Source organism: Rhinoderma darwinii, chromosome 3 (assembly GCF_050947455.1).
Source record: "Rhinoderma darwinii isolate aRhiDar2 chromosome 3, aRhiDar2.hap1, whole genome shotgun sequence".
Taxonomy (NCBI): Eukaryota; Metazoa; Chordata; class Amphibia; order Anura; family Rhinodermatidae; genus Rhinoderma; species Rhinoderma darwinii.
Window position 1 is genome coordinate 257,730,803 of NC_134689.1, and position 26,178 is coordinate 257,756,980.

Genomic DNA, 26,178 nt, shown 5'->3' on the forward strand with positions numbered 1-26,178 from the left:
TTAGCATAATAGGAATATAGCATCTGACCTATATGGGAAAAACAGACCAGAAGGAGAGCTGCAAGAGCAGTCTGTACTACAATGACAGGGAGAAGATTAATCATGCGGAATCCAGGCATGTCATGGAGATTGCAGCTGTTCTGCTGAGAACAGATTATAGATTTTTTTTTTTATGAGATGAAAGGAGAAATCTATTTCACAATTACTATCGATCGGCAAGATATATATAAGTTATGTGGAGGAGATATGGTCTAATGTTAAGAAACAGCATTTTATAACCAGTGTAGAGCCAAAAGGGCTGCAACGCACAGAATGTAAGGGTTATAGATGCTCTATGGAAAGCACTGACCCCCACATACACACAGAACGCGCAATCAACACTGGGTGAATTTTTCATACATGATAGAATAGTACCTCCTGTGCAACCCTAGATGATGATACATGATAGAATAGTACCTCCTGTGCAACCCGAGATGATGATACATGATAGAATAGTACCTCCTGTGCAACCCGAGATGATGATACATGATAGAATAGTACCTCCTGTGCGACCCTAGATGATGATACATGATAGAATAGTACCTCCTGTGCAACCCTAGATGATGATACATGATAGAATAGTACCTATTGTGCAACCCTAGATGATACATGATAGAATAGTACCTCCTGTGCAACCCTAGATGATGATACATGATAGAATAGTACCTCCTGTGCAACCCTAGATGATGATACATGATAGAATAGTACCTCCTGTGCAACCCTAGATGATGATACATGATAGAATAGTACCTCCTGTGCAACCCTAGATGATGATACATGATAGAATAGTACCTCCTGTGCAACCCTAGATGATGATACATGATCGAATAGTACCTATTGTGCAACCCTAGATGATGATACATGATAGAATAGTACCTCCTGTGCAACCCTAGATGATGATACATGATCGAATAGTACCTATTGTGCAACCCTAGATGATGATACATGATCGAATAGTACCTCCTGTGCAACCCTAGATGATGATACATGATAGAATAGTACCTCCTGTGCAACCCTAGATGATGATACATGATAGAATAGTACCTCCTGTGCAACCCTAGATGATGATACATGAGAATAGCCCAGCTTTCATCATGCACTTCAAGCATCATCTTTTCCAGCATATTCACAGAAAGTCACGTAGAACCTGAAAAAGACTTGTGGGGATGTCCTCTATGCTTCATGGCCAACGCCAATGTATACTGGGCCTTCAAGTACAAACCTGTTAACGGAGCTGTAGTTATCTCTGGGAACTGAAGTTCTCCTTGTCAATAAGCGAAAGCAGGGCCAAGTTGAACTTAAAGAGGCTCTGTCACCACATTATAAGTGCCCTATCTCTTACATAAGCAGATCGGTGCTGTAATGTAGGTGACAGTAATGCTTTTTATTTAGAAAAACGATCAATTTTACCACGTTAGGAGCGATTTTAGTTTTATGCTAATTCGTTTCTTAATGCCCAAGTGAGCGTGTTTTTACTTTAGACCAGGGGTCTCAAACTCGGCCGGGTAAGTGGGCCACATATAGTAAAAATGGGAAGTTGACGGGCCGCATTACTTTCAAATTTGATACAATACAAAATTATTGTTAATCAATTAGTTATTTGAACTACTAACACACTATATTACTATAACACTATATTACTATAATAATACCGCTAGGTTTAAAATGTGAGATATTTCTCCATATGCTTATTTCAACAACCCAGTTTTCCAGTTTAATTGTTGCTAGATGCAGTCCGGCGGCTCAGTTGGCAGCCACAGTGCCCTCCGCAGATGCTGCCACAGTGATGTCAGGGGCTTGCCCAGAGCTGGAGTCCCGGAGCAGAGCCGCTTCTAGCACTCTGCCTGGGATTCCAGCTCTGCTCCTGACATCACTGTCCATATATTGACAGAGATGTCAGGGGTAACCCCAGAGCTGGAGTCCCAGGCAGAGCGCTAATAGGCTCTTTCTGGGACTCCAGCTGTGCTCCTGACATCACTGGGACTCCTGCTCTGGGGAAGCCCCTGACATCATTGTCGATGTATGAACAGCGATGTCAGAGGCTTCCCCAGAGTCCCAGAGCAGAGCCTATACTAGCGCTCTGCCCGGGACTCCGGCTCTGGGGAAGTCCCAGTCATCGTGTGTCCAAACATGGACATCGATGTCAGGGAATTCCACAGAGTCCTGGAGCAGAGCCGATACTAGCGCTCTGCCCGGGACTCCGCTCTGGGGAAGACCCTGACACACTGTCCATATATGGACAGCGATGTCAGGGAATTCCACAGAGTCCCGGAGCAGAGCCTGTACTAGCGCTCTGCCCGGGACTCTGGCTCTGGGGAAGCCCCAGACATCGCTGTTCATATGTGGACAGCGATGTCAGGGAATTCCAGAGTCTCGGAGCAGAGCCTATACTAGCGGCTCTGTGTCCCGGGGGCCACAGAGGACAGCCTCAGGGGCCGCATGCGGCCCGCGTGCTTGAGACCCCTGCTTTAGACCAAGTGGGCGTTGTACATAGGAGTGTATGACGCTGACCAATCAGCGTCATGCACTTCTCTCCATTCAGTCAGCGCATAGTGACACTGCGTTGTTCACTATGTGCGGTCTTATACCGACACATTAACGTTACTGAAGTGTTTAGACAGTGAGTAGACATTCCTTCCAGCCAGGACGGGATGTCTATTCACAATCCCGACACTTCATTAACGTTTCTGCGGTACTTACAGCAGAGCAAAGCGTAATCTTGCGAGATCTCGCTGTAAATGACAGGTTACAGCGAGATTACGCTTGCTCTGCTGTAAGTACCACAGAAACGTTAACGAAGTGCAGGGATTGTGAATAGACATCCCGTACTGGCTGGAAGGAATGTCTACTCACTGTCTAAACACTTCAGTAACGTTAATGTGTCAGTATAAGACAGCACATAGCGAACAACGCGGTGTCACTATGACCTGACTAAAGGAATGGAGAGAAGTGCATGACGCCGATTGGTCACTGATTGGTCAGCGTCATACACTCCTCTGTACAACGCCCAGTCGGTCTAAAGTAAAAACACGCCCACTTGGGCATTAAGAAACGAATTAGCATAAAGCTAAAATCGCTCCTGATGTGGTAAAAATAGATAGTTTTTCTAAATAAAAAGAACTGCTGTCACCTACATTATAGCGCTGATCTCCTTATGTAGGAGATAGGGCACTTATAATGTGGGGACAGTCTGTCTTTAAAGTATTTTTTCAAGGGCTAATTATCGGGCAAATGAGTGCTCGCACAAACGTTCGATCACAATCACTGGCCCGTTGTAAACATAGCAGCGATCAGCCGGCGAACAATCAAACATTAATCGTCAGAACATCACCCGTGTTAACAGGGGGTGTTCTGCTGACAACATGCAACCTGTATGGGGACGAACAATTGTATTAACAATCGTTCATCCCCATAATCCCCAAACGCCGCTTGACATGCGGGTTATTGTCGATCGGCGCTTGGTACCAGGTAAAAAAAAGTCATTCTAAACGGTTAGGGTATGATCACATGTGGCAGTTTTGTTGCAGAAATTTGTGTGACAGTTCCATAGCGTTTGTAAAAATTCATGCACAGAAACGACCCCATTCAGATGTACGTAATACATTTTTAGACAGAAATTTCTGCAACAAATCTGCAGTGTGTGTGTGTGTGTGAACATACCCCAAAATGATAAAATCTTACTGGGATTGTACCTTATTTGGCAGACCCCAGCAGTAAAACATATGTCAAGCTTGGAAATGACACAGTGACATGACTTTGGAATAATACTACAACTCATCTGGCGCCTTGACTACATAAAATTGTCATCCCTTCCCTGCCTTAACAAGTATGGTGCTATAATGAACGATTATAAAAAGAAATACTGGAGCAACATAATAGAGTAAACATTATATTATTAGCCTATCTGTTAAAGGAACCAAAGAAACACAACAAGTGGCGAACTTTAGCGAACACTGATAAAAAGGGGGCTTTTTTTTTTAGCTAAATATTCTGGATTAGCTGGTAATATATATATATTTTTTTATTTGTGGGACGTTTCAGCTTTTCAAAAATATGTGTCATCTTCTACATTGTACATGAACACCGGTCTTAAGGAAATCCAGAAACAACATGGCAGCCAGATGCTTTATAAACCTATGTACATAGGGTGTTCTTATACAAACTTTGACACAGACTGTGTGACATTTTAGTGGACTTAACACTGCTCCTGTCCGCAGGGAACCGACCGCATATCCACCTGTGCTACAAATCAGGTCTATGGCACCTAGTACATATAGAGAAGAGCACAGTAGTCTTACCTACCAGTCTCCGGAGTCATACACCTGCAGTAATAGCTCTTCTGAATCCCATTCTAGGATCTTCTGCACCACACGACGCCAGCTTCTCAAAGTAGCAACATCCGGTCTTCTTAAACGGTTACTGCCTCAAATAATTCCCTGGCACACATCCACCTTTCTGCCTACAGCGTACCTGTGCTTAAACAAACTTTCTCCTCCATTATTTGCTCCTTTGAGTATAACAAAAGTTCTAGACAGTTGCTTGACACCAATGTTATCGATACCAGATCATGATCAATCATCTTTATAAATGACCGGAAACCTAACAACATGCTACATGGATTCTTACTAAATAGAAAAATAGTCCGGATCAAGGAAATAAAATCTGTATATTGTGAACGCAGCCATTCTGCAACATGACAACTAAACCTGGCAACGTAAAGTCTGTGCATTAGGGAATTGCATAAGCAGCAATTCCCTAATGTGCTTTTCTAAATCACTCCCTTTGCGAGAGGAAGCAATCTAATAAAGCTGAAAAACACAGATCACCTCCATGGTCCTGCGAATCCATCTTCAGAATACAGGACACCATTAACAACAAAGTAGACGGCACTCGGTTGATCGGATATACAATGGATAGTTAAGCACCCCACATGCACTACCTTTTATTACTGGCCCATGTAAAAAACAACAATTGTAAGTTCTTGGCCGACAACACCGTACACTGCAGATAATCAACAGCTGAAAATAACTTTTTATCAGATATTTGTGTGGCGATGGAATTTGTGAGCAATTACTCCACACATTCTTCGTCCAAAGACTTCGTTCACATAAGCGCCAGGGTTCCGTCGGAGCGGGACCCTGACTGACGGAAACCAAAGGGACTTATAGCACAGCAAGCGTGATCACGCTGTAAATGACAGGTTACAGCGTGATCTCGATGTGCTGTGCTGTAAGTCCCACACAAACGTTAGCGAAGTGTCGGGATTGTGAATAGACATCGCGTCCTGGTTGGACGCGATGTCTATTCACTCTCAAGACACTTCAGTAACGTTAATGTGTGAGTATGTGACAGAACATCATGATCTAGCAAGATCACTATGTGCGGATTACATCAATGGAGACGTGTATGACGCTGATTGGTCACCGATTGGTCAGTCATGCACTCCTCTGTACAACGCACACTTGGTCAAAAGTAAAAACACGCCCAATTGGGCATTAAGAAAGTCATTAGCATAAATCTAAAATTGCTCATAACTTGGTGAAAATAGATTGTTTTTCTAAATAAAAACCATTACTGTCACCTACATTACAGCGCCAATCTCATTATGTAGGAGAAAGGGCACTTATAATGTGGTGACAGAGCCTCTTAAGGTATATTCAAACTTTAAAAGGCGTTTAAGCCGGCTTTTTGTAAAAAAACAAAAAACAAAAAAAAACAACCTGTTATCTTCAAATGTGATAACATAAGTTAAAGAGGCCATACCCAACTTTTAAATCCAACACTCCGGTAGTAGCTCACCAGTCTGTTTATTCTGCAAAAGCGATGCCGAGATGGCATGTGACCTTGCCAGCTAATCACTGGAAGCAGTGCTTTTGTGCTGTACATACTGGCATGACTGATGTGGCCAGTGATTGGCTGGAGCAGTCACGTGACGGTAAGACACATTATTGCTTCAGCAAGGTAAACCGAGACCAGCGGGAGACCCGTGGAGGATTTAAAATGGGAGTATGGGAATTCTTATTTATGTGATCTCATTTGCAGCTGCTAAATAATTAATTTTTATGCCGAATATTCCCTTTAACTTGTCGAAGGGAGATCTCACAATTAAAAAAGGCACCAGATGACTGAAGAATATCTTCGGATATCAGTCATAAATCACAGCTCAGTAGCCTTTCATTCCAAGAACGGCTTCTAGAGAAAACTACGCTGTGTTAGGCCACGTGTAGGTTCCGTGATTATGGCACGGACGGTCACCCACACTTGCGGGCTGTGCTCCCATTATAAAAGTATAGGAGTACGGTCTGTAAATGTCCTATATTTTGCAGGTCATTTCTACAGCCCGGACACTTACTCGTAAACATACAGGAAGATATCCGTGGCCCATGGAAATTAATGGATTAATATTTTTATTCGCAATTACGGATCCATAATTGTGGATAAACATTACGGTCGTGTGCATAAGGCGTTATCATGTAAGGCTCGGTTTACACTACGCTTTTGCATCCTGTTAAAGCGTTAGGTTTTTTCTTCCCCTAGATTAGAAAAAAGTTTAATACAGGATGCAATATGATGCCTATTCTATAGCAAGTTACTTCTATTGTACAAAAAAAAAATCCTTCAACGCGACAGAAAAACAGGAGCCCGCATTATTTTGTTCTCCTGTCGCATCCTATTTTAACGGTAAATTTGCCAAAAACAAACCCACAGTAGCTCTTAACAGGATGCAAAAAAAGTGGTGTGAACAGAGCCTAAAAAAAACAATTGTAGTTTAAAGTCAGTGGGGAAAACAGGGGAAACGAGGGCGAATAAAGCAGCTCACTTTTTTCACCACCTTTGGAGCGCTACCTACTTTTTGGATATCTGGTAGGGAAGTGTGGTCGGATCCCTCCCATGTTTAATATACTGGTGCTGCTGGACGGTGGACTTTATATATAGAACAACACATGTATTGTACAAACTCCTGTGTAATGCGATTTGCTACAGTGAGTCAGTTCTACTTGGAAACACTTCTTTGCTCCCTGGGGGGTCTTTCGCAGAGGAGAAAACGGTCTGACACGTATTTGTCCGACTACGTAACTGTGGCTGACATCTGGCTGCAGCTGCCAACTCTGATCTGCCTTCCCTATTTGCTGCTCTTCTGAGCTGCTGACAAGTTCTATATTCTCTGTCCACTGGAAATTACTCTTTCGTTCTCATTCCTTTTGTACTATATTCCCCTTCACTGTTCTGTATGAAAGAGGCAGCAGGGATAGAAGATGACAGTGGAATCCAGCCAGAGGTCTGTCAGCAACTACAAAGTGTGAGTCAGGCACCGGAGGAGAGAAACATCTTTGAAGCCGCCGCCACCCCCTGGCAGAGTTTAACACTTCTGGGAATTTTTGTTCTCACAGCGCTGTCTAAAATCCTTTTTATAAGAATGGTTGATTATTAATAAAATATAGAAATAATCTTTTTCTTTAAAAAAAATAAATAATAATAATACGCAGTGTAATTCAATGTAGTAAAAAAAGAACTGGCCATAAATCAGTAGCAGCAATATGTCTTGTGAGACATGGAGTCCGTTACTCTGAACATACACACAAAAATGGAGTGGAAGGATGGGATTAGAAGAAATGTTTCATTTTGCCGTCACATAGATCCTCTAGAATCAAGTGTTACATGATGTTCATCTTCTTCTCCCTGGTGGGTTCAGAATCTGCAATTTATAATCATTCTGCCCATGCTGGAATAGAAATCAGCTCTTCATGCAATGACTTCCTGATGAGCTCTTGATAGACTTGATATCCACCTCCTGTCTCATCATTGGTTCAGGCTGCTCTTCTCTCCTCCCCACTACAGCCAATCAGAAGAGGCAGAGCTGCAGTGGGGAGGAGAGAACAGCAGCCTGAACCAATGATGAGACAGGAGGTGGATATTAGACTACCTCTGACTCCCTGTAGGCATTGTAGTCAAGCTGTAGTCATAGGTCACAGCTCTACCCTAAAGGATATGCGCTAATAATCACCACTGAGGAAAATAAACAGCAGATAAGCATCACTTATACGTAAATATAATTTCTAAGCCCACGACTAGACTTCCGTTTTAACAAAACAATATGCCAGATTCCCGTACAGGAGAGGACTCCAAGAGCCAGTTAGCCATTGCACCTCAAACCGGGCTGAATTGACCAGTCCTAAAAAGTTGTACTAATATTTTCTATTAACATGCTGAACGTGTACACTGTTGTGCCTTGCTCTGTAACACCAGGATTACAGCGTGTTCGGATGGAAACATAAAATACCACTTCAGTCAGATGGTGCAATACATGTAAAACATAGGATATTAAGTATTTGCATTTACACAGTTCTTTAGTCCACTCTAAATTTGAGGCACCTGTTGCAGTCCCCCTCCCCTCCACAGAATGCAGTCCACGCTGTACTGGTGCCAGGTTATTCCTATTGAGATGGAAATATGCAAATCGCAACCGCATGAGCATTTTTACATGTGGTAAAATGTTTGCAGGTTTTTAGGAGAGTCATTTTACACATGTGCTTGAACATGGCAGTTCTGGTTAGGAGAAAGTAATGAATATTCCAGACTGATCTGCAGAGTAATACATATGAAACTCCACCATAGACAGTGCCTTGTAAAGATATCCAGCCCCTTCCTTGGTGGTTTCCGGTTTTGTTGAAATACAACTTTGAATTCAAATGGATTTTTGGGGGTTTGTACCATTTGATTTACACAACATGTTTACCACTTTGAAGGTGTAAAATATTTTTTACTGTGACACAAACAATAATTAAAGGGTAACTAACCTTTCAGAAAACTTCTGACATGTCAGAAGATTTGATCGGTGGGGGTCTGACCACTGAGACCCCCACCGATTGCTAGAATGAAATGGCAGAAGTGCTCGGGTGAGCACCGAGCCGCTTAGTTTCTGTTCGGCTCTTTTCCAAAAGCCGATGTAACAGAGTAAGGAGCCAATAGACTTTATATTTACATCGTCTTTCTGAAAAAGCAGAGCAGAAACCAAGCGGCTCAGCACTCACCCGAGCGCTTCTGACGCTTTGTTTTAGCGATCGGTGGTGGTCTCAGTGCTCGGACCCCCCGATCAAAACTTCTGACATGTCACTATGGCATGTCAGAAGTTTTCTGAAAGGTTAGTTACCATATAAGATAAAAACAGCATTGAACTTTAATGTGTATAAGTATTTACCCCCTGAGTCAATACTTTGTGGAGCCTCCTTTTGCTGCAATTACAGGTACACGTCTCTTGGGGTATTTCTCTATTAGTTAGGCTCATCTAGACACTGCGATTTGTGCCAGGCAAAAGTTTTCCAACTCCTTCCAAGTTAGATGGTTGTGTTGGTTTACAGCAGTCTACAAGTCATGCCACAGATTCTCATTTGCATTGTGGTCTGGTCTTTGACTAGGTCATTCCAAGACATTTACAATTCTCCCCTTAACCCCTTAATGACCGCCGATACGTCTTTTTACGGCGGTCATTAGTGGGCTTTATTCTAGAGCGCCGCCAAACTACGTCGCTGCTGTAGAATAAAGTAAACAGAGCAGGGAGCCGTGAAATCTCCCTGCTCTCAGCTGCCAGAAGCAGCTGAGGGCTGGGGGCGTCCCTGCTCTGCCGGGTGAGATCGATATTAGTATCGATCTCACCTGTTTAACCCTTCAGATGCGGTGCACAATAGCGAGCACCGCATCTGAATGGTTTTGGAGAGAGGGAGGGAGCTCCCTCATCTCACTGACACCCGGCGATAAAATCGCCGAGTGTCTGTGTCTTCTATGGCAGCCGGGGGTCTAATAAAGACCCCCAGGTCTGCCTGCAGCGAATGCCTGCTAGATCATGCCGCAGGCATGACCTAGCAGATGCCTGTCCGTTTTAAACGGACAGGCAGTAATACACTGCAATACAAAAGTATTGCAGTGTATTATAATAGCGATCGGAGGATAGGGAAGTCCCCTAGTGGGACTAGTAAAAAAGAAAAAAAAGTTTAATAAAGTTAATAAAAAAAAAAAAAGTGAAAAAAAAAATGAAAAACCCAGCTTTTCCCCTCACAAAATGCTTTACTATTAAAAAAAACTACAATAAAGCAAAAAAGTTACACATATTTGGTATCGCCGCGTCCGTAACGACCCCGACTATAAAGCTGTTACATTATTTAACCCGCACTGTGAACGCCGTAAAAAATAAAATAAAAAACAATGGAAAAATTGCTGTTTTCTGTTAATCCTGACTTAAAAAAAATGTGATAAAAAGTGATCAAAAAGTCGCATCTACTCTCAAATGGTACCAATAAAAACTGCAAGTCGTCCCGCAAAAAACAAGACCTTATACAGCTATGCCGACGCAAAAATAAAAAAGTTACAGCTCTTCGAATGTGACAATGGAAAAATCTAAAAAATGGCTTGGACATTAGGGCCCAGAATGCCAGCAGGGGGAAGGGGTTAAACCACTCCGGTGTAGCTTTACCAGTATGTTTAGGGTCGTTGTCCTTCGGACAGGTGAAACTTTGCCCCAGTCATTAATCGCTAACAGACAAACATGTTTTCCTTAAGAATTTCCCTGTATTTACTGCCATTAGTCTGGACTATGACTTTTTTCTAGACACTTTCCCATAAAGCCCCATTCTGTGGCGTGTAAGGCTTATGGACAGACACTTCCATCTCCGCTGTGGATCTTTTGAGCTCCTTCAGTGTTATGGTTGGTGTTTGTTGAATCTCTGAATAATGCCCTTCTTGCCCGGTCTGTGGGTTTTGGTGGTCGGCCTTCTCCTGTCAGGTTTGTAGTGGTGTCATATTTTTCCCATTTTGTTATAATGGAGTGAATGGTGCCATGGGGGATGTTTACTGTTTGGGACCTTATTTACCTAATTATGTGACTTCTGAAGTTAATTGGTTTGACCAGATCATATTTAGGGATTTACATTTGCACTCATAACTTTTCAGTTTTGTTTTTTTTAAACAAAGTAGTTTTTTTTCCATTCCACTGTAACAGTTTGGACCATTTTGTCCTGTCCATTACATAAAATGTAAAAACTATTGTAATTCCAAATTGTAATGCAACAAAACAGGAAGGGGGGGGGGGATACTTTTGTAAGGCACAATGTATTGAGTAATATGGTAGGGTTGTGATTAGATCATAATTACTGCTACTGTAGTCCAACAAATAGGGAGTTGAAATGTCTCTTTCCAGCCAATACTTGTTTTTCGGGCTGACATTTAGGGGGAGTTCACACAGAGTTTTTTGACGCGGAAACCGAGCCGCAAAACGGCCGAAAATGCCTCCCATTGATTTCAATAGGAGGCAGAGGCGTTTTTTCCCCGCGAGCGGAAAAACCGGCTCGTGGGAAAAAGGGACACGCCCTATCTTCGGGTGTTTACGCCTCTGACCTCCCATTGGCATCAATGGGAGCAGAGAAAGCGTATATCGCAGCGTTTTATGCAGGCAGAGGAAAATCCTCCTCAAAATTCCAAACAGAATTTTGAGGCAGATTTTCCTCCTGCAAAAAACTCTGTGTGAACCCAGCCAAAGCCAATCCTCCTTTTTGCCACACAGACTCATACCAGATTCTCTAGTCTGAGTCTTAATATCATTGCTAAAAAAAAAAAAAGTATAATTTGTCACTCAATGGACTTGTAAAATATAATACAGTGCCTTAAATCCTTTGTGGCTTACTGCAATAAACTCCTCACAGTCCATCTACCGCCTGCAGCAATGAGGTGTGAGAGTCGATGATCTCTGTCACCAGCCACCTGAAAGACATGTGTTCAACGAGATTGACCCGGACTCCTGGCACAACCCCAGAACACAACACATCTGTGATCCTTTTTGTTGACTTGTCCTCTCCAGTGCTGAAATCTAACAGCACAGATTGGACAGGAAAGAGAAAATGACATTTGAGTGGCTGGAGGCCTGTGAGAGAAGGCAAGAACGTGCAATTAGAAATATGAAGCATTAAAATCTAGTGGTTTATATTTAAAAAAAGATTACATTATATTATTATTTACATTTTTTTTTTTTTAATTAAAACACTGATTTGTTGTAGAACACCATTCATATGCAATGGAAAAGCATCTGTACCTATTTGAGGTCATGCTTTGGATTATATTCTGCATGGGAACATTGCCTTAGAAAAATCAATTAGATACTATTGACCCCGATCTGAAGGGGGTCCAGGTCCGTGTTCTTGGACGTTGCGTTCCATAGAAATGAATGGATATAAGGACACTACCAGAAAAAGTCTAAAAACAATAGGAACGACAAATAACATTTTCATACATGGATCAGTGTGCTCCCTGTTCTTAAGAAAAGCTCTCTTTACAGCAAGGGTGAGATCACACGCTGCCAAAACTACGCCCCCATGCAGTGGCGAATGGCTGCACAGTTAGTGGTGAAATCAAGCGCCCACCCGCCACATGTGGGTGTAGTTTCAGTCACTGATCCGCCTGTTCTCACAATAAGGGTATGTGCACAAACACTAATTACGTCCGTAATGGACGGACGTATTTCGGCTGCAAGTCCCGGACCGAACACAGTGCAGGGAGCCGGGCTCCTAGCATCATAGTTATGTACGATGCTAGGAGTCCCTGCCTCTCTGCAGGACAACTGTCCCGTACTGTAATCATGTTTTCAGTACGGGACAGTAGTTCCACGGAGAGGCAGGGACTCCTAGCATTGTATATAAGTATGATGCTAGGAGCCCGGCTCCCCGCACTGTGTTCGGTCCACTACTTGCGGCCGAAATACGTCCGTCAATTACGTTGCGGTTGAAATGCAGTTGAAACCACATGCATTTTTTACTGCGATTTAGTGCATTTTTCTATGTCGTTGCGGTAAAAACAAACGCATAAAAACACAACCCGCGGTAAAAACGCATAGTTTTCGGAACCTGCTGATTTAACCACACCTCAACGTCTGAATACAACGGTAACTTTGCTGTTGCTGCTCAAGGCAATGTCTTACGAGACCTATAACGCTGGCCGTACACGGATCGCCGTCAGCCAAACGCATGATCACACAGTTTTTGTGTTTCCGGACTCCCCTATGAACGTTTGGCTTAGGGTAAACTCACATGCGGCAGTTTTGATAAAGAGATCTTTGCAACTTAAAATCGGTTCTATTCATCTGAGTGGTGGTGGTTTCTGCAGCATTTGCATGAATTCAGATGACTGGGACAGTTCCAAAAACGTCATATACTCTAGGCTGAGAATACATGTATTTCAATAGGGGAAGGAAGGGAAATGGCTGTGCTCTGGTGTCGCTCTTATCCAGGGGTACCAAAGGATCGGAAAGGTAAAAAGTCAAATTTAATTTAACACTAGTGGGAGACGTCAGAAGAACCATCAGCCTAAAGCTGCCCATACGCAAGACAGAAGTAGTTTGTAACGGCCGATTTTGACCATTGTGACCGAAGATCGTTTGAAAAAATGATGCAAATGATTGTACGTGATGGCTGATGGTGGACTGTATTCTCCCAAATATCAAACATATGAGGTTGGATTTTTAATTTAGCCAGTCGGTAGAAAATACAAGTGCATTGTATGATCAGCCAAACATAGCCAACCATTTGCCGCTTTGCACAAGCCCACCCTGTTAAATTTTTTTTTAATTTAATTTAAATTACCTCGTGATCTGCCAGTTTTGTCTGGCACGTCTCCTTCTAATTACTATGGCCAAATGCACACGATGCGTATTAAGTGCGGATTTTTTGCGCAGATTTTCGTGTGGCTAAGCCGCGGGGTAATACAGTACCAGCAAGGTAAATAAGACTTTTAAGAAATCTCATCCACACGTTGTGTATTTTTTCTGCACGTAAATTGACCTGCAGTGTGTATTTGAAAATCCGCAGCATGGCAATTTATCTTGCGTTTACGCTTGTGAATTGTATCGGAGTATTTTACAAAACCGCGCCATATCTGCAGCATAAAAACAATTATTTCCACATCAAAACGTAAAAGCCGCATCAAAAAAGCACTATTAGTTTGGGTTCCCACATTGCAGATTTTCTCCAGATTTTGCATGCGTTTTTTAAGCCAAAACCAGGAACGTAACCTAAACAGAAGAAATATATAAAGAAAGGCCTTATAGGTCTGCTCTCCTGGATCCAATTCTGGTTTTGGCTTACAAAATGCAGGCAAAACCTGCCGCAAATCTGCACTGTGGGAACCCAGCCTTGGGTGAGGATTTTACCTGTGTTTACAACGCTGATTTTCTGCACCAAATTCCACAACGTGTGCATGTAGCCCAAGGCCTTGATTGTATTGGTTTTGCGTTCTGCAAAACCACGTGTCCTTTGAGGTCCATCCGACTGCAAAAAACCCTTGTGCGTTCGTGTGTCATCTGGACTCACGGATCCACAACAATTCACCAGTGTTGGTGAATCTGCAAATCTGGACATTAAAATGACTTGTTCTGAGTTTTTGTGGTCCGGATTTGTGGCCCACGCACCGAACCGTGTAAATCATGGTAGTGTATAGGGCCATAAATAAGGATGGGTCCGCAATTTATCCACAAAAAATGCGGATAAATTGCGGCCGCAAAAATACTGTCGTGTGCATGAGGCCTAAGGGTTCTCTCACACGGGTCGTTACACTGTGGAAAAGTACGCAGCATATTAGACCTAGAACGCACAGAGAATTCCATCTGATAGACCACACCAAATAGCAACACGTACCTGCTCCCCACCTCTGGTCTCCATGCAGCCCGGACTACTGTGATGATGATGCTGCAGCCCATGTGACCACTACACCCTGTGATTGGCTGCAGAAATCACAAGGGATGAAACATCATCCCAGGAGACCGGGCTGCACGGCTAACAGCCTGGAAGAAAAGAAGCCATCACTATGGCAACGCCAGGGGAGTAACTAGATACTTTATTTAATTACATTTCAGATTTGCAACGCTTGCGGCAGGTTCGCAGATTTTCCCACGCAAAATCGCAACATTAGCTATTTGATGCAGCTTTTACCTCCCAATGAACTCAATGGGAAAAAACACAACAAATTGACAAGCTGCGGATTAAAAAGCGGCACCGCTGATTTTTCTCCCAGTGCATTTTTCCCGCAGCGTGTGGATGAGATTAGTTCAAATCTCATCCACTTTGCTGCTCTGGTATTACGCTGTGGATTTTCTGCAATTAAATCCATTACGAAAATCTGCAGCTAATCCGCCCTGTGTACACATACCCTAAAGCAAAATCCACATGGGATAGAAATTCTGCGGACACAGTCCCAGCCACGTGGAGAAGATTTGAATAAAAATCTCATTCACATGCTGCCGAACATTTTCCAGACAGAAATCAGAGCATGATGCGGATTTTCAAATCTATCCTGGATTTCACCAATCTTCAAAATAAATGAGGCGAAATCTGCAGGAACAATCTGCACCTAACAAGTAAAATCTGCAGATTTCCGTCGTGTGTGAATCCAGGCCAATTCATTTTATTGTGCACAGTGCTGTGGAAATAGAACGCAACGTAAGCTGGCCATACATAGTAGAAAAGATCAGATGGATCAATCGCGTTTCCCCATTCGTGGGGCTTCCCTCTTTCTTTAGTAAAATCACATACACATTTGTAGGGAGTTGAAAAAAACCAAACCTGTTGCCCAAACAATCATTCAATTGACCTTTCTCTGATTGTACGGACAGTATAAAACGCCTGTTTACACTGGCCAATAAACATCACAATTCGCTCATTTCCAAGTGATGGCAACAACAACTTACCGGTGTGAATGCAGAATATATCAACATCACGCCACTGCATAAATCATTATCGGGTGGTACGATCTAGAAGTGTTGCTCATAGCGACCTTTAATAGGCATTGCTGCCAAGCACGTGGCATCGCAAGCCCACAAAGATGATCCTAACCTGGCATGAAGGAAACTCGCCCCCACCAGCTGCAAGGTTCTTTAGAATGGAAATATCTAACCAATCCTAAGGTACGATTTAGCAAACCATCGATCGCTTGTGGGTGGCATGAAAAATCATTCTACTAAATTTAACAGAATTGCTCTCAAATAGAAAAGGTGGCAAATACTCAAATGCACTTCAATGAATATTAATAACACGGGTGTGAATTAAAAAAAACACGTGATTTTTTTGTTAGATATTTATTAACCGCTTACTGTCACATTTCTTTTAAAACACAGTTGTGTTGAAATGCTAAATCCTGATACTACAGATGGGTGGGATGGAAGGTTAGTTTAGCCCCCAGGTAAATGAACAGACAAACACATCCCCCTCCTCCTGCTAGGAAAGCTAGTGCTAAATAGGTCACACTACAGAGATGAAAGACTACCAATTCCCCTTTTATCGCTATGTATAGTCGCGGTGATCAACGACAGGCAGAAAAGACATATGCAACAGAAAAGAATAAGAAATGGGAAATGAAAGTAGTACCGGGGGTGTCAGGATAGACGTTAAACAGCATTACACGCAGATTTTGCAGACAGATTTGCCGCAGATTACATCATATGCATTGCAAAGGGTGTAATCCGTAGCGCAAATCTATATTTGTGGGAAGCGTGTCCTCAAATCAGCAGCAGAAAAATACACTGTGTGAATAGTTTTTGAAAACACCATTTGTGCGTATTGTACCCTTTTGCGGATTTTAGGCGCAGAATACGCCATGTCTAAATATGGCCTAAGGCTGTGTTCACATCACCGTCTGTGTTCCGTTGAGGGGTTCCGTCGGAGGTTTCCGTCGGGTTAACCCCTCAGCGGAAAGCAAACGGAAACCTCAGCTTCTGTTTCCCTCACCATTGAACTCAAAACGACAAAACCCTGTCACAACGGTGACAGACGGAAACCATTAGCTAGGTTTCCGTCACCATTGATATCAATGGTGAGGGAAACGGAAGCTTAGGTTTCCGTTTGCCTTTCAGTTGAGGGGTTAACCTGACGGAAACCTCCCGACGGAACCCCTCAACGAAAGGAATGGTGATGTGAACAGGCCCTAATTCTACAACAGGAGACACATTAAACTGGATCATCAGAACTAATATTCATGTATGTGATCACAAAAGAAGAGACTATGGGTGTAATGATCTCTCCTAATGGATTACGAACACATAAAATGAATATAGTGATAACCAGTCTTTACTAATAATGCCCATAGATGTTTGTTGGCTGCATACACTGGTGATATTTCTAAAGACACCTGAAGCTTTCTACAATGATTCCTCAAGGCTACATACAATGTTCTCAAATGTACATACAATAAACATTGCAGTAAAATGCATAGGAAACCTCAAACACTGCACATCACCAATTCTCTATTATACAGAACATATACCTTTGAATTACACAAAAACTCCTCCTCACACCCAGCTTCACCATCCACGTCCGCACATCTTGATTGCTTATCAAATTATTTGAAGGAATTGCTTATTTCCTATTTTAACAATGCAAGTACGCCCAGCTTGATAATAAACATCATTATATTACTAAGGAGAACCTGTCTCCACGATCACACATATAAATTATGTCAAGGTTTAAAGGGGTTTTCCCATCTTGGACATTTATTGTATAGCCGCAGGATATGACATAAATGTCCGATAGACGCGGTTCTCACCTATCTCTAGAATGGGGACCCCTGATTTCCACCCTACTTTGTCTGGCTCCCCCTGCAGAGAATGGAAACAGTCGAGCTCCCTAAGCTATGCGGTTTCTGTGAATCTCATAGAAGTGAATGGGAGTTACAGGAACAGCATAGGGCGAGCTACGCGGTTTCCATAGATCCCGAGTTCCACAAACTGCGTAGCTCATCATGCTACACAGTTTTTGTAAATCGCATGCACTTCTATGGGAGTTCTGGAAACAGCGAAACGCAGCTGTTTCTGTACTCCCAACCACATCATCAGACAATGACCGGGGAGCAGCGAGAGCAAGCGAGGGTATGATGGGGGTCAGGAAGCCGGTTCTGGAGAAAGTTGCGGCTCCCAGATATGGGACCCGCATCTATCGAACATTTATGGCACATCCTGTTCGTATACCATAAATGTCCAAGATGGGAAAACCCCTTTGAGTACTCTCACTTTCTAAACTTTTCTTAGGGAAGACCAGAGCCCCAAACTCTTTGCTGCTGAAAATGCTATTTCTGTTTGCAGAGGCAGAGAAGAGACCCACTGTAATTGTCACGTGCAGTTCTTTAGCTAATCACATGACAAAAACTAACTTAAGTCATCGGCTAAAAAGCTGCACATTACACGACCTCTTGGCTTTAGCTTAAATTTGTAACAACTCGGCACACAATAGACATCACATATTACAGTAATTATTATAATGAAATCCTCCGACTCACCATTTCAGCCTTGACCTTTTTCAATCCTCGATTATCCAGCTCAGGATCCTCATTTTCAGATTTTATAACATTCAATGCATTCCCACTGTCCGTTGCCATTCCCCCACCCATCTGTTCTACTGCAGTTCCCATAGTTTCTTGAACAGAGTTTCCGCGACCCGCAACTCCAGGGGGCGGCTGTAGAACTCCAATGGGTTCTTTGTCCCCACTTGCCCCAGGTACCTCACTCTTGTCCTTTTTGGCCTTTCCGCTTTCTTTTTTAGAACTAGAAGAGCTGCGGGCTGCCTTACCAGATTTCTCTCCTCCCTTAGAAGGAGTTGCTGCAGAAGAGGGTACTCCTGAGTTGCCCCCATTATCTGCACAACGTCCTGTGACTTCCTTTTTACTTGCTTCTCCAGTTGGGAAGAGTCCAGAGGAGGTCTGACTACTCCTACCTCCATCCTTGCTACTTTTGCTCCTCTTCGATTTGGATTTTGACTCTTTGCTTTGACCACTAGGTACAGGTGTCACAAACTTAATGTTATCAGGGAGAGTGGCCACAGCATTGGGGGCTGGTAGGCCCACCTCTTTAGATCCTGACATTTCAAGCTTCTGTTGGTCCTTTTCTAGATCCGCATCCAAGTCAATAATCAGATTGCCCACTCCGATATCCCATTCATCACCACTGTCATAGGTCTCCACAGGATTTGTGTCCAGACCTTTCCCTCCTGGTGCGCCACTGCTCAAGGACATCTTAAGTGTGCGCACCCTTCTGAGGCCTTAAGTTTTTCCAGGTCGGGATGCCTTGCCAGCTTCTTTTCTTTCCAGCCTGGAACTGGTACACTTTAACTAAGTACTGGGACAGATCAACAGGAGTCTGTGGTTACAGAATTACACTGGACCTTTGAAGAGTTGGCATTATAACTGAAAATCAAACAAGAGAGTGTGATCAAAAGTCATTTATATCCTTAAAACTATGCAGAAAATGTATTTATACAGGCAGTACAACATAAAGTCACTATAGTAAAATATTCAAGTACTTACACAAAAGAACATTTGTATCAACATACAAAGCATGAGCGAATGAAACTTTAACTCAGAAACATAAAACACCAAACAAAACCATTGGGCTTTTCAAATTGTTGGGGGTAGTCGTTCTAAGTGTAAACATTGTGGTCACGTGCACAGGTGTAAAAAAAACAATTGGGAACACATTATCACCATCTGTTGGCTACAAACTGTATTACAACTGCTTCACTTTTAAATGTTTCTATTTGGCAAGCAGAATTGAAAGCATTTATGTCTTACCTCCCCAGACTGGCACTTGAGGGTATGTAGTGAGTTCACCAGCATACCAGCTCAGATCGAGCATCATAAAGACATATTCTTTTAAAAAGTCATGTGATGACCATATCACTTTAAGACTAGAGATCCATGGTCATATTTGGTTGGGGTAACACTGACGTAATATTTGGGAGTGTCTTAATACATTTGTGACTTCCTGCTACAAGAAAATATTGGGGTGATCAAAAGTCGCTGTGGATCTCTAGCCTCATGCATGGAACTTTCAAACGTTTAGATATATTATGAATTCAATATACTACAGTGCAATTGGAAAGACTTCAGACCCTTTCACTTTTTCCATTTTAGGATGTTGAGGGCTTGTGCTAAAATAAAAATAAAACAGATATTCCCCATAATTCTTTCTGCACTCAATACCCCATAATGACAACATTTTTAGAAAATGTATTAAAAATGAAAAACTCAAGTTTCGCATGGGCATAAGCATTCAGACCCTTTGCAATGACACTTGACATTTAGCTCTGGGGGCCTCCAATTTCTCCAGATCTTTGAAATTTTTCTACACCTTGATTGGTGTCCACCTGTGGTAAATTCATTTGATTGGACATGATTTGGAAAGCCACACCCCTGTCTATATAAGGTCTCACAGCAGACAATGCATATCAGAGCAAAAACCAAGCCATGAAGAGGAAAGAACTGCTTGTAGAGCTCAGAGACAGGATTATGTGGCGGCTCAGATCTGGAGAAGGGTACAAAAAAAAACTACTGCACTGAAAGTTCCCAAGAGCACAGTGGCCTCTATAATTCTCAAATGGAAGAAGTTTGGCAGCTCCAGGACTCTTCCTAGAGCTGGCTGACCCACTAAACTAGGTAATCAGGGTAGAAGGGCCTTAGTAGGAGAGGTGACCAAGAACCCAATGGTCACTCTGGCTGAGCTCCAAAGATCATGTGTGCAGATGGGAGAAACTTCCAGAAGGTCAACCATCACTGCAGCACTCCACCAATCTGGGCTTTATGGCAGAGTGGCCAGAAAGAAGCCTCTCCTCAGTATAGTCTAGTTCACACTGAGTTTTTTTGCAGACAGAAAATCTGCCTGGAAAAATCAGCGCCGTATTTTTGTAGGTGTTTTCTTTACCTCTTTCTTTTAAGCGGCAAAGGGAAAAACCGATGTGGCCGTTCGCAGGTTTTTTCCCGTCTCCGATTGATTTCAGTGGGGTTTTTGAGGCGGAAAACGCCTTAAGATAGGTCACGTCACTTTTTTTCTTTTTTCCCGCGAATGTGAAAAAATGTAAAGGGTCTGAAAGCTTTCCGAATGCATTGTATATAAGACTAATGCTCATAAAGTGATTCTTTTTCTGTCCACATGTGGCGTATACTCTATAGAAGTTCTGCCCGGATTTTCAATGTGTAAAATCTCATCCACATTCTGCAGAAAAGACACGCAGAAATTAACCTGCCTTCCAGAATTGAAATCCGAAACATGTCAATTTTTTTTGCGGAAATGATGTGGAGTCGCTGCATATTTTTCACAGACTTCTTAAGGGGCCTTAGATCTGCAATCCTTGTTTGGTTGCAGATTTTACTGTATTTCCGTTGCGAAAGCGCAGTCAATCCGTGGAATTTCCAGTTGCACTTTTTAAATAAAGTTTATAATAATGTAAGTTATGTTACTCAAATCCACAGCGGAAAATCCGCAGTGAATTCCAGAGCAAAAAAAGTAAATCTACACCATGACTTTTCGAATTCAAAATTTCTATTGCGGTTTTACATGCGGGTGCGCTGCGAAAAATTTCGAGAATATCAGTCCCGTGTGGAATTAACCTATAGTTTATACATTATATAGCTGCCACAGTAACTGATTAGAAACGTATTAGAAATGGTATGAAAAAGTTGGCCCACATTTATCACGCCGTTTACATCAGGTTTTAAAATAAATGACGGCGCTAAAATGTCTGAAATGTTGACGTGCAACAGTTTAGCTGTAAATGACAAGAACAGCGGGAGTGGTCTGCAAAGGAGAAGTAATATACAAATTATTTATAATGGGAGGAAATGGTACCAATCTACACCTGCTCATAGTAAGTGTAGATTTTGCTTCCTCACTGGCAGAGAGTTAAAAATGCACCAAATGTATTAAGGGGTGTGCGCCTTTTAATATATTTGGCCCAAATAACTAACTGCCTTCTTTAGTGCCAGTTCACACAGCGTTTTTTGACGCTTTTTTTTACATGGAAAGCGCGTCAGAAAACGTGCCAAAAAACGGCCGAAAATGCCGTCTCGTGGGAAAAAGCAACATGCCCTATCTTCGGCGTTTAAGTCTCTGACCTCCCATTGACATCAATGGGAGGCAGAGAAAGCGTATTTCCCTGCGTTTTTTGCCCGCGCCGCTCAATGGCCGTGGGCGAAAACCACCACGAAACACGGCATGCAGGCAGATCAAAATCTGCCTCAAAATTCCAGACGGAACTTTGAGGCAGAATTTTCTGCCTCCAAAAAAACTGTGTGTGAACATACCCTTACTTAGACTGGCGTAAAAAACGCCAGTCTTGGTAAATGTGGGTCGTTAAGTATTAGAGCAATTTCACACATAGCGTAAAGGTCGATTTTAATGACGTTTCATCCCATGTGACCGCTGCAGTGGTCACATGGGATGAAACGTTGTCCCGGGAGACCGTTCTACATGACGTCAGAGTATGGGCGTTTTTTTTTCCATTTTTCCTGCAGCGGACAGTCAACTAGAAAAGCTGCACCACAATTTGTTGCGGTTTTTCGGCCGGAAAACCCAGCAGCTGCCAGGCTGGATACGCGGTGTACTTTTATGCAGCGTACCCGCCCTGTGTGAACATGCCCTTATAGTTTATACATACATCTTCTGTATGAAATCATTCTGAAGATTGCAGCCTCTACATCCCATCATTTTGTGCACGGAAGAACAAATGAGTTTTGCTTCCTTTAAGTTTAGACTTTGACACACACGGAGTTCTGTATCTAGTGATAAAAACAGGATCATATCCCATCATGGGAAAGGCTTTCCTGCATTTTCCCGATTTAAACCAATCCCACGGTTTGTCCTTAAAGGCTAGGTACACCTTTGAATGACTTTTTCGTTGTTTTTTTTTCTAATAAAGATGTCTAGCAGTGTGATTTGTGCAACTTTCTAAATCATTTTTATTAGAAAATATTTTCACTTTTTGAGAAACAGCCGCTTTGTATCCTGTATACAGAGCAGCTGTATCTTGCGCCGAGACCTGAACCCGTAAATTCAGGGGGACTGATGGGCTCGGTGACAGCGGGTCCAGCGTGTCTTTGACATGCAGAACCCACCTCATATCAATCACATCTAAGTTAAGTACAGCTCGATCCCGCTGACAATGAACCCGTCAGTGCAGCTGACCTGACGGATACAGGTTTCAGCGCCAGATGCAGCTGCTCTGTATACAGGATACAAAGCAGCTGTATCTGAAAAAGTAAATATACTAATACACTGCAGATTTTTCGTCTGCAAATACGGACGGAAAACCCACAATGTGTGAACGTAGCCTGAAAGTGGCATTACTAACACTTTTGTGGCGATCATCAAGTATTACATGAACTGCTCCACTACATCCCATGCCACACTAGTCTTTAATGTCAGTATTCTTCTGTCAGAACTAGAATACATAAGTTAATGCAAAGGATTTGATATCTTTGTTCAAAAACGTTTGTGAAGAAATCACATGGACAGAAAATAAAATAGTGATTCTTAACATGGTCTATATTTCTTATGCCTAAACATTTTGACTTTTCCCTCTGTTATATAAACCGTTCCGTTGTGGTGGCACTACCAGTTGTCACCAGCACTCAACATGTTAACTCCGGAGCCGCTTTTCATGCCAGATGGTTACTTGCTTATGAAAGAAGACCCTGAATCCTTGACCTAGTGGCCTGAATCATACTTCCGGAAGGGTGATGAAGGGGTCACACCAATGATAAGACCAGGCAGGCAAATGTGTCCTGAAGAGTAGAGCCCCTCTTTGGTAACACAAATGGTGTTTAGAAGCTCGATCTAGGACAAGCAGTTTAATTATCGCCAGCTTCGTGTGACAAGCGATCTTGGTGTCTGGAGCAGTAAAAATATATTGGTTCTGGAGCAGTAAAAATATATTGGTTCTGGAGCAGTAAAAATATATTGGTTCTGGATCAGGCCTGGATTAATAAATACATTGTTAAAGCACATACACTCGCGCCTCCAACTGCAAAAAATACTGTGATGTACAAATAGGTTTCTATGGACCAAACATATGACAAGTGTGTCTTTCTAGCATGTTTGACACCAAAACATATGGGATTGTACACGTTACAGTAATAGGGTTTTTTTTAACAATTATAGTCAATGGCAAACACCTGTACCCCGCATGTCTGCCAGCTTTCTCAATGAGATAGGATCGGACGCTCAGATGAGAGGTTAATTTTATACAATGGCACTTCATGATGAAAATACTATTGTTACACCAATTGGATTTTGTGGAGGTCTAGCCAAAATGTTTCCACGCGGTTTGTTTGTATCCGTGCTGAAGGAGAAAAAGCCCAATGGTACCCATTGTGTCCTATAGATATCTATGCTGTCCACTGTTTCCAATGGAGTCCACCAGCTGTGAGTTGTGGTGGACTTAGTGCTCCGTTTTAAAGGAGCCTACCAGAAGAAATGTATAAAAGGCATGTTAGTGTACACAAAAACCGTCAACTTTTTAATTTAAGTGTTAGGGTATGTGCACACACACTAATTACGTCCGTAATTGACGGACGTATTTCGGCCGCAAGTCCCGGACCGAACTCAGTGCAGGGAGCCGGGCTCCTAGCATCATACATATGTACGATGCTAGGAGCCCCTGCCTCTCCGTGGAACTACTGTCCCGTACTGAAAACATGATTACAGTACGGGACAGTTGTCCTGCAGAGAGGCAGGGACTCCTAGCATCGTATATAACTATGATGCTAGGAGCCCGGCTCCCTGCACTATGTTCGGTCCGGTACTTGCGGCCGAAATACGTCCGTAAATTACGGACGTAATTAGTGTGTGTGCACATACCCTTATTGTCATGAGTCAATGGTGCAGTTATGAGAACGTAGGCACTGCATTAACCCTTCAAACCAACGTTTGGGTGTGCTACAGACGTGTGGGAAGCGCTTGCTGAGCCCCGTCACCCACTGGCCTATAGTTTTGCTCTTGAAGGTTGTTGTATTGCAGAGGTGAAGTAAGCAGGTTTACTTCAGATTTTGTCTTTGTAGTCTTAGTAACGATAACATTGATTATTTACCCAGGATTATTGTGTAATTGCTGTAGCGTGTAAGTAGAGTTTACCCGTATTAGATAACATTTTCCCTAACATGGCATTTCAACCAGACGCAGGCTAAAAGTGGACAGTTCCTTTAAGTGTATACTGAGCACTAAGCTAGCACATTTGAGAATCACTTAGCAATCTTGACATGTAAACATTTCAGCCTTGACACAACCCACAGTCCAGCCATACAAAGATCTGCAAGTAAGAACTTCATTCAGGGAATATTACCCACCGTTGTGTGCATTTACAAGATAGGCATTAGCTAATGGATCAAGCATTTAATCATACCAACCATCCATAATATTTACACTGTAGACAGACAGTGGACTATATACGTCATATTGTTATTTTTATCAAACGAGGCTGAAGGCAGGGTCAACAGTGGGCACAATGAACACACCAGACACAGAACAAAAGACTATTCTATCCCCTTCTACCCAGGCCTGGTGCACACAAAGAAGCCTGGCATGTCTCGAAACCTGCTGCACTGCCCTCATGTCCTTGAATCACCCATTTCTAGCACATAACACATTCGTACATAAATATCGGATGGAGCGTGCTGACAAACAGAGAGAGGGCTGTGTATTGAAGCAGAGCGAGTGACGGGAAGATATGGGGGAGGTGTACGATGGAGGATGAGGTAGAAGGAAAAACAGGGAGAGGAACATGAATGGAAGAAAGGAAAACCACAGAATAGGGGGACACGAAGAAAGGAAACAAGCCGTGGAGGGAACCAGTGTGGAGTAAGGGGGGCCGGGGCAGCTGCAGCCTCTTTGATAGCAGTATTATTGTTGTAACTCAATCTACTACTGCAGATGCTTAGGATGAAAGAGAGGAGAGCCTAGACAATCGGGAGTGGGGGATGGAAGGGGGGGGGGCGGTGATTCCCACGTCTAATCCCGGTTATATAGTGAGGGACAGCTCCAATGCTTACAGGATATGTGCCCTCACCCAACAGAACAGACATTTGCCTTGTGCCCACGCTACCGTATTGAAATTACAAGTACAGACCTGGCCATAGGACTAAAGGAAATGAGTCACACAGAGGCAAAACTTTCATTTTTATGTTTACCAACAAATATACAAATGGTAAATCCCAATACTGCAGGCCAGACAAGTGAGCACATTAGTTCTTAGTGTAATCCCTCCACCCACACACAACAGAACCTCCAACATGCATTCTCCTCTGAGCTGGGCACGAGTGCCAGTGTTGGCACAAACACAATTCTCTAATCGT

General features: G+C 42.8%; 1 protein-coding gene across 4 annotated transcripts in view; it reads right to left on the reverse strand.

The window, feature by feature from the left end:
- ZNF609 (zinc finger protein 609) overlaps nt 1–26,178 on the reverse strand; it is a 99,509-nt gene that overhangs the window by 69,984 nt on the left and 3,347 nt on the right. For all 4 annotated transcript variants that reach the window (XM_075857826.1, XM_075857828.1, XM_075857827.1 and 1 more), the window contains exon 2: nt 18,340–19,242. In XM_075857826.1, the coding sequence (XP_075713941.1) occupies nt 18,340–19,071 (732 nt within the window). In that variant the 5' untranslated portion in view covers nt 19,072–19,242. The remainder of the gene's footprint in view (nt 1–18,339; nt 19,243–26,178) is intronic.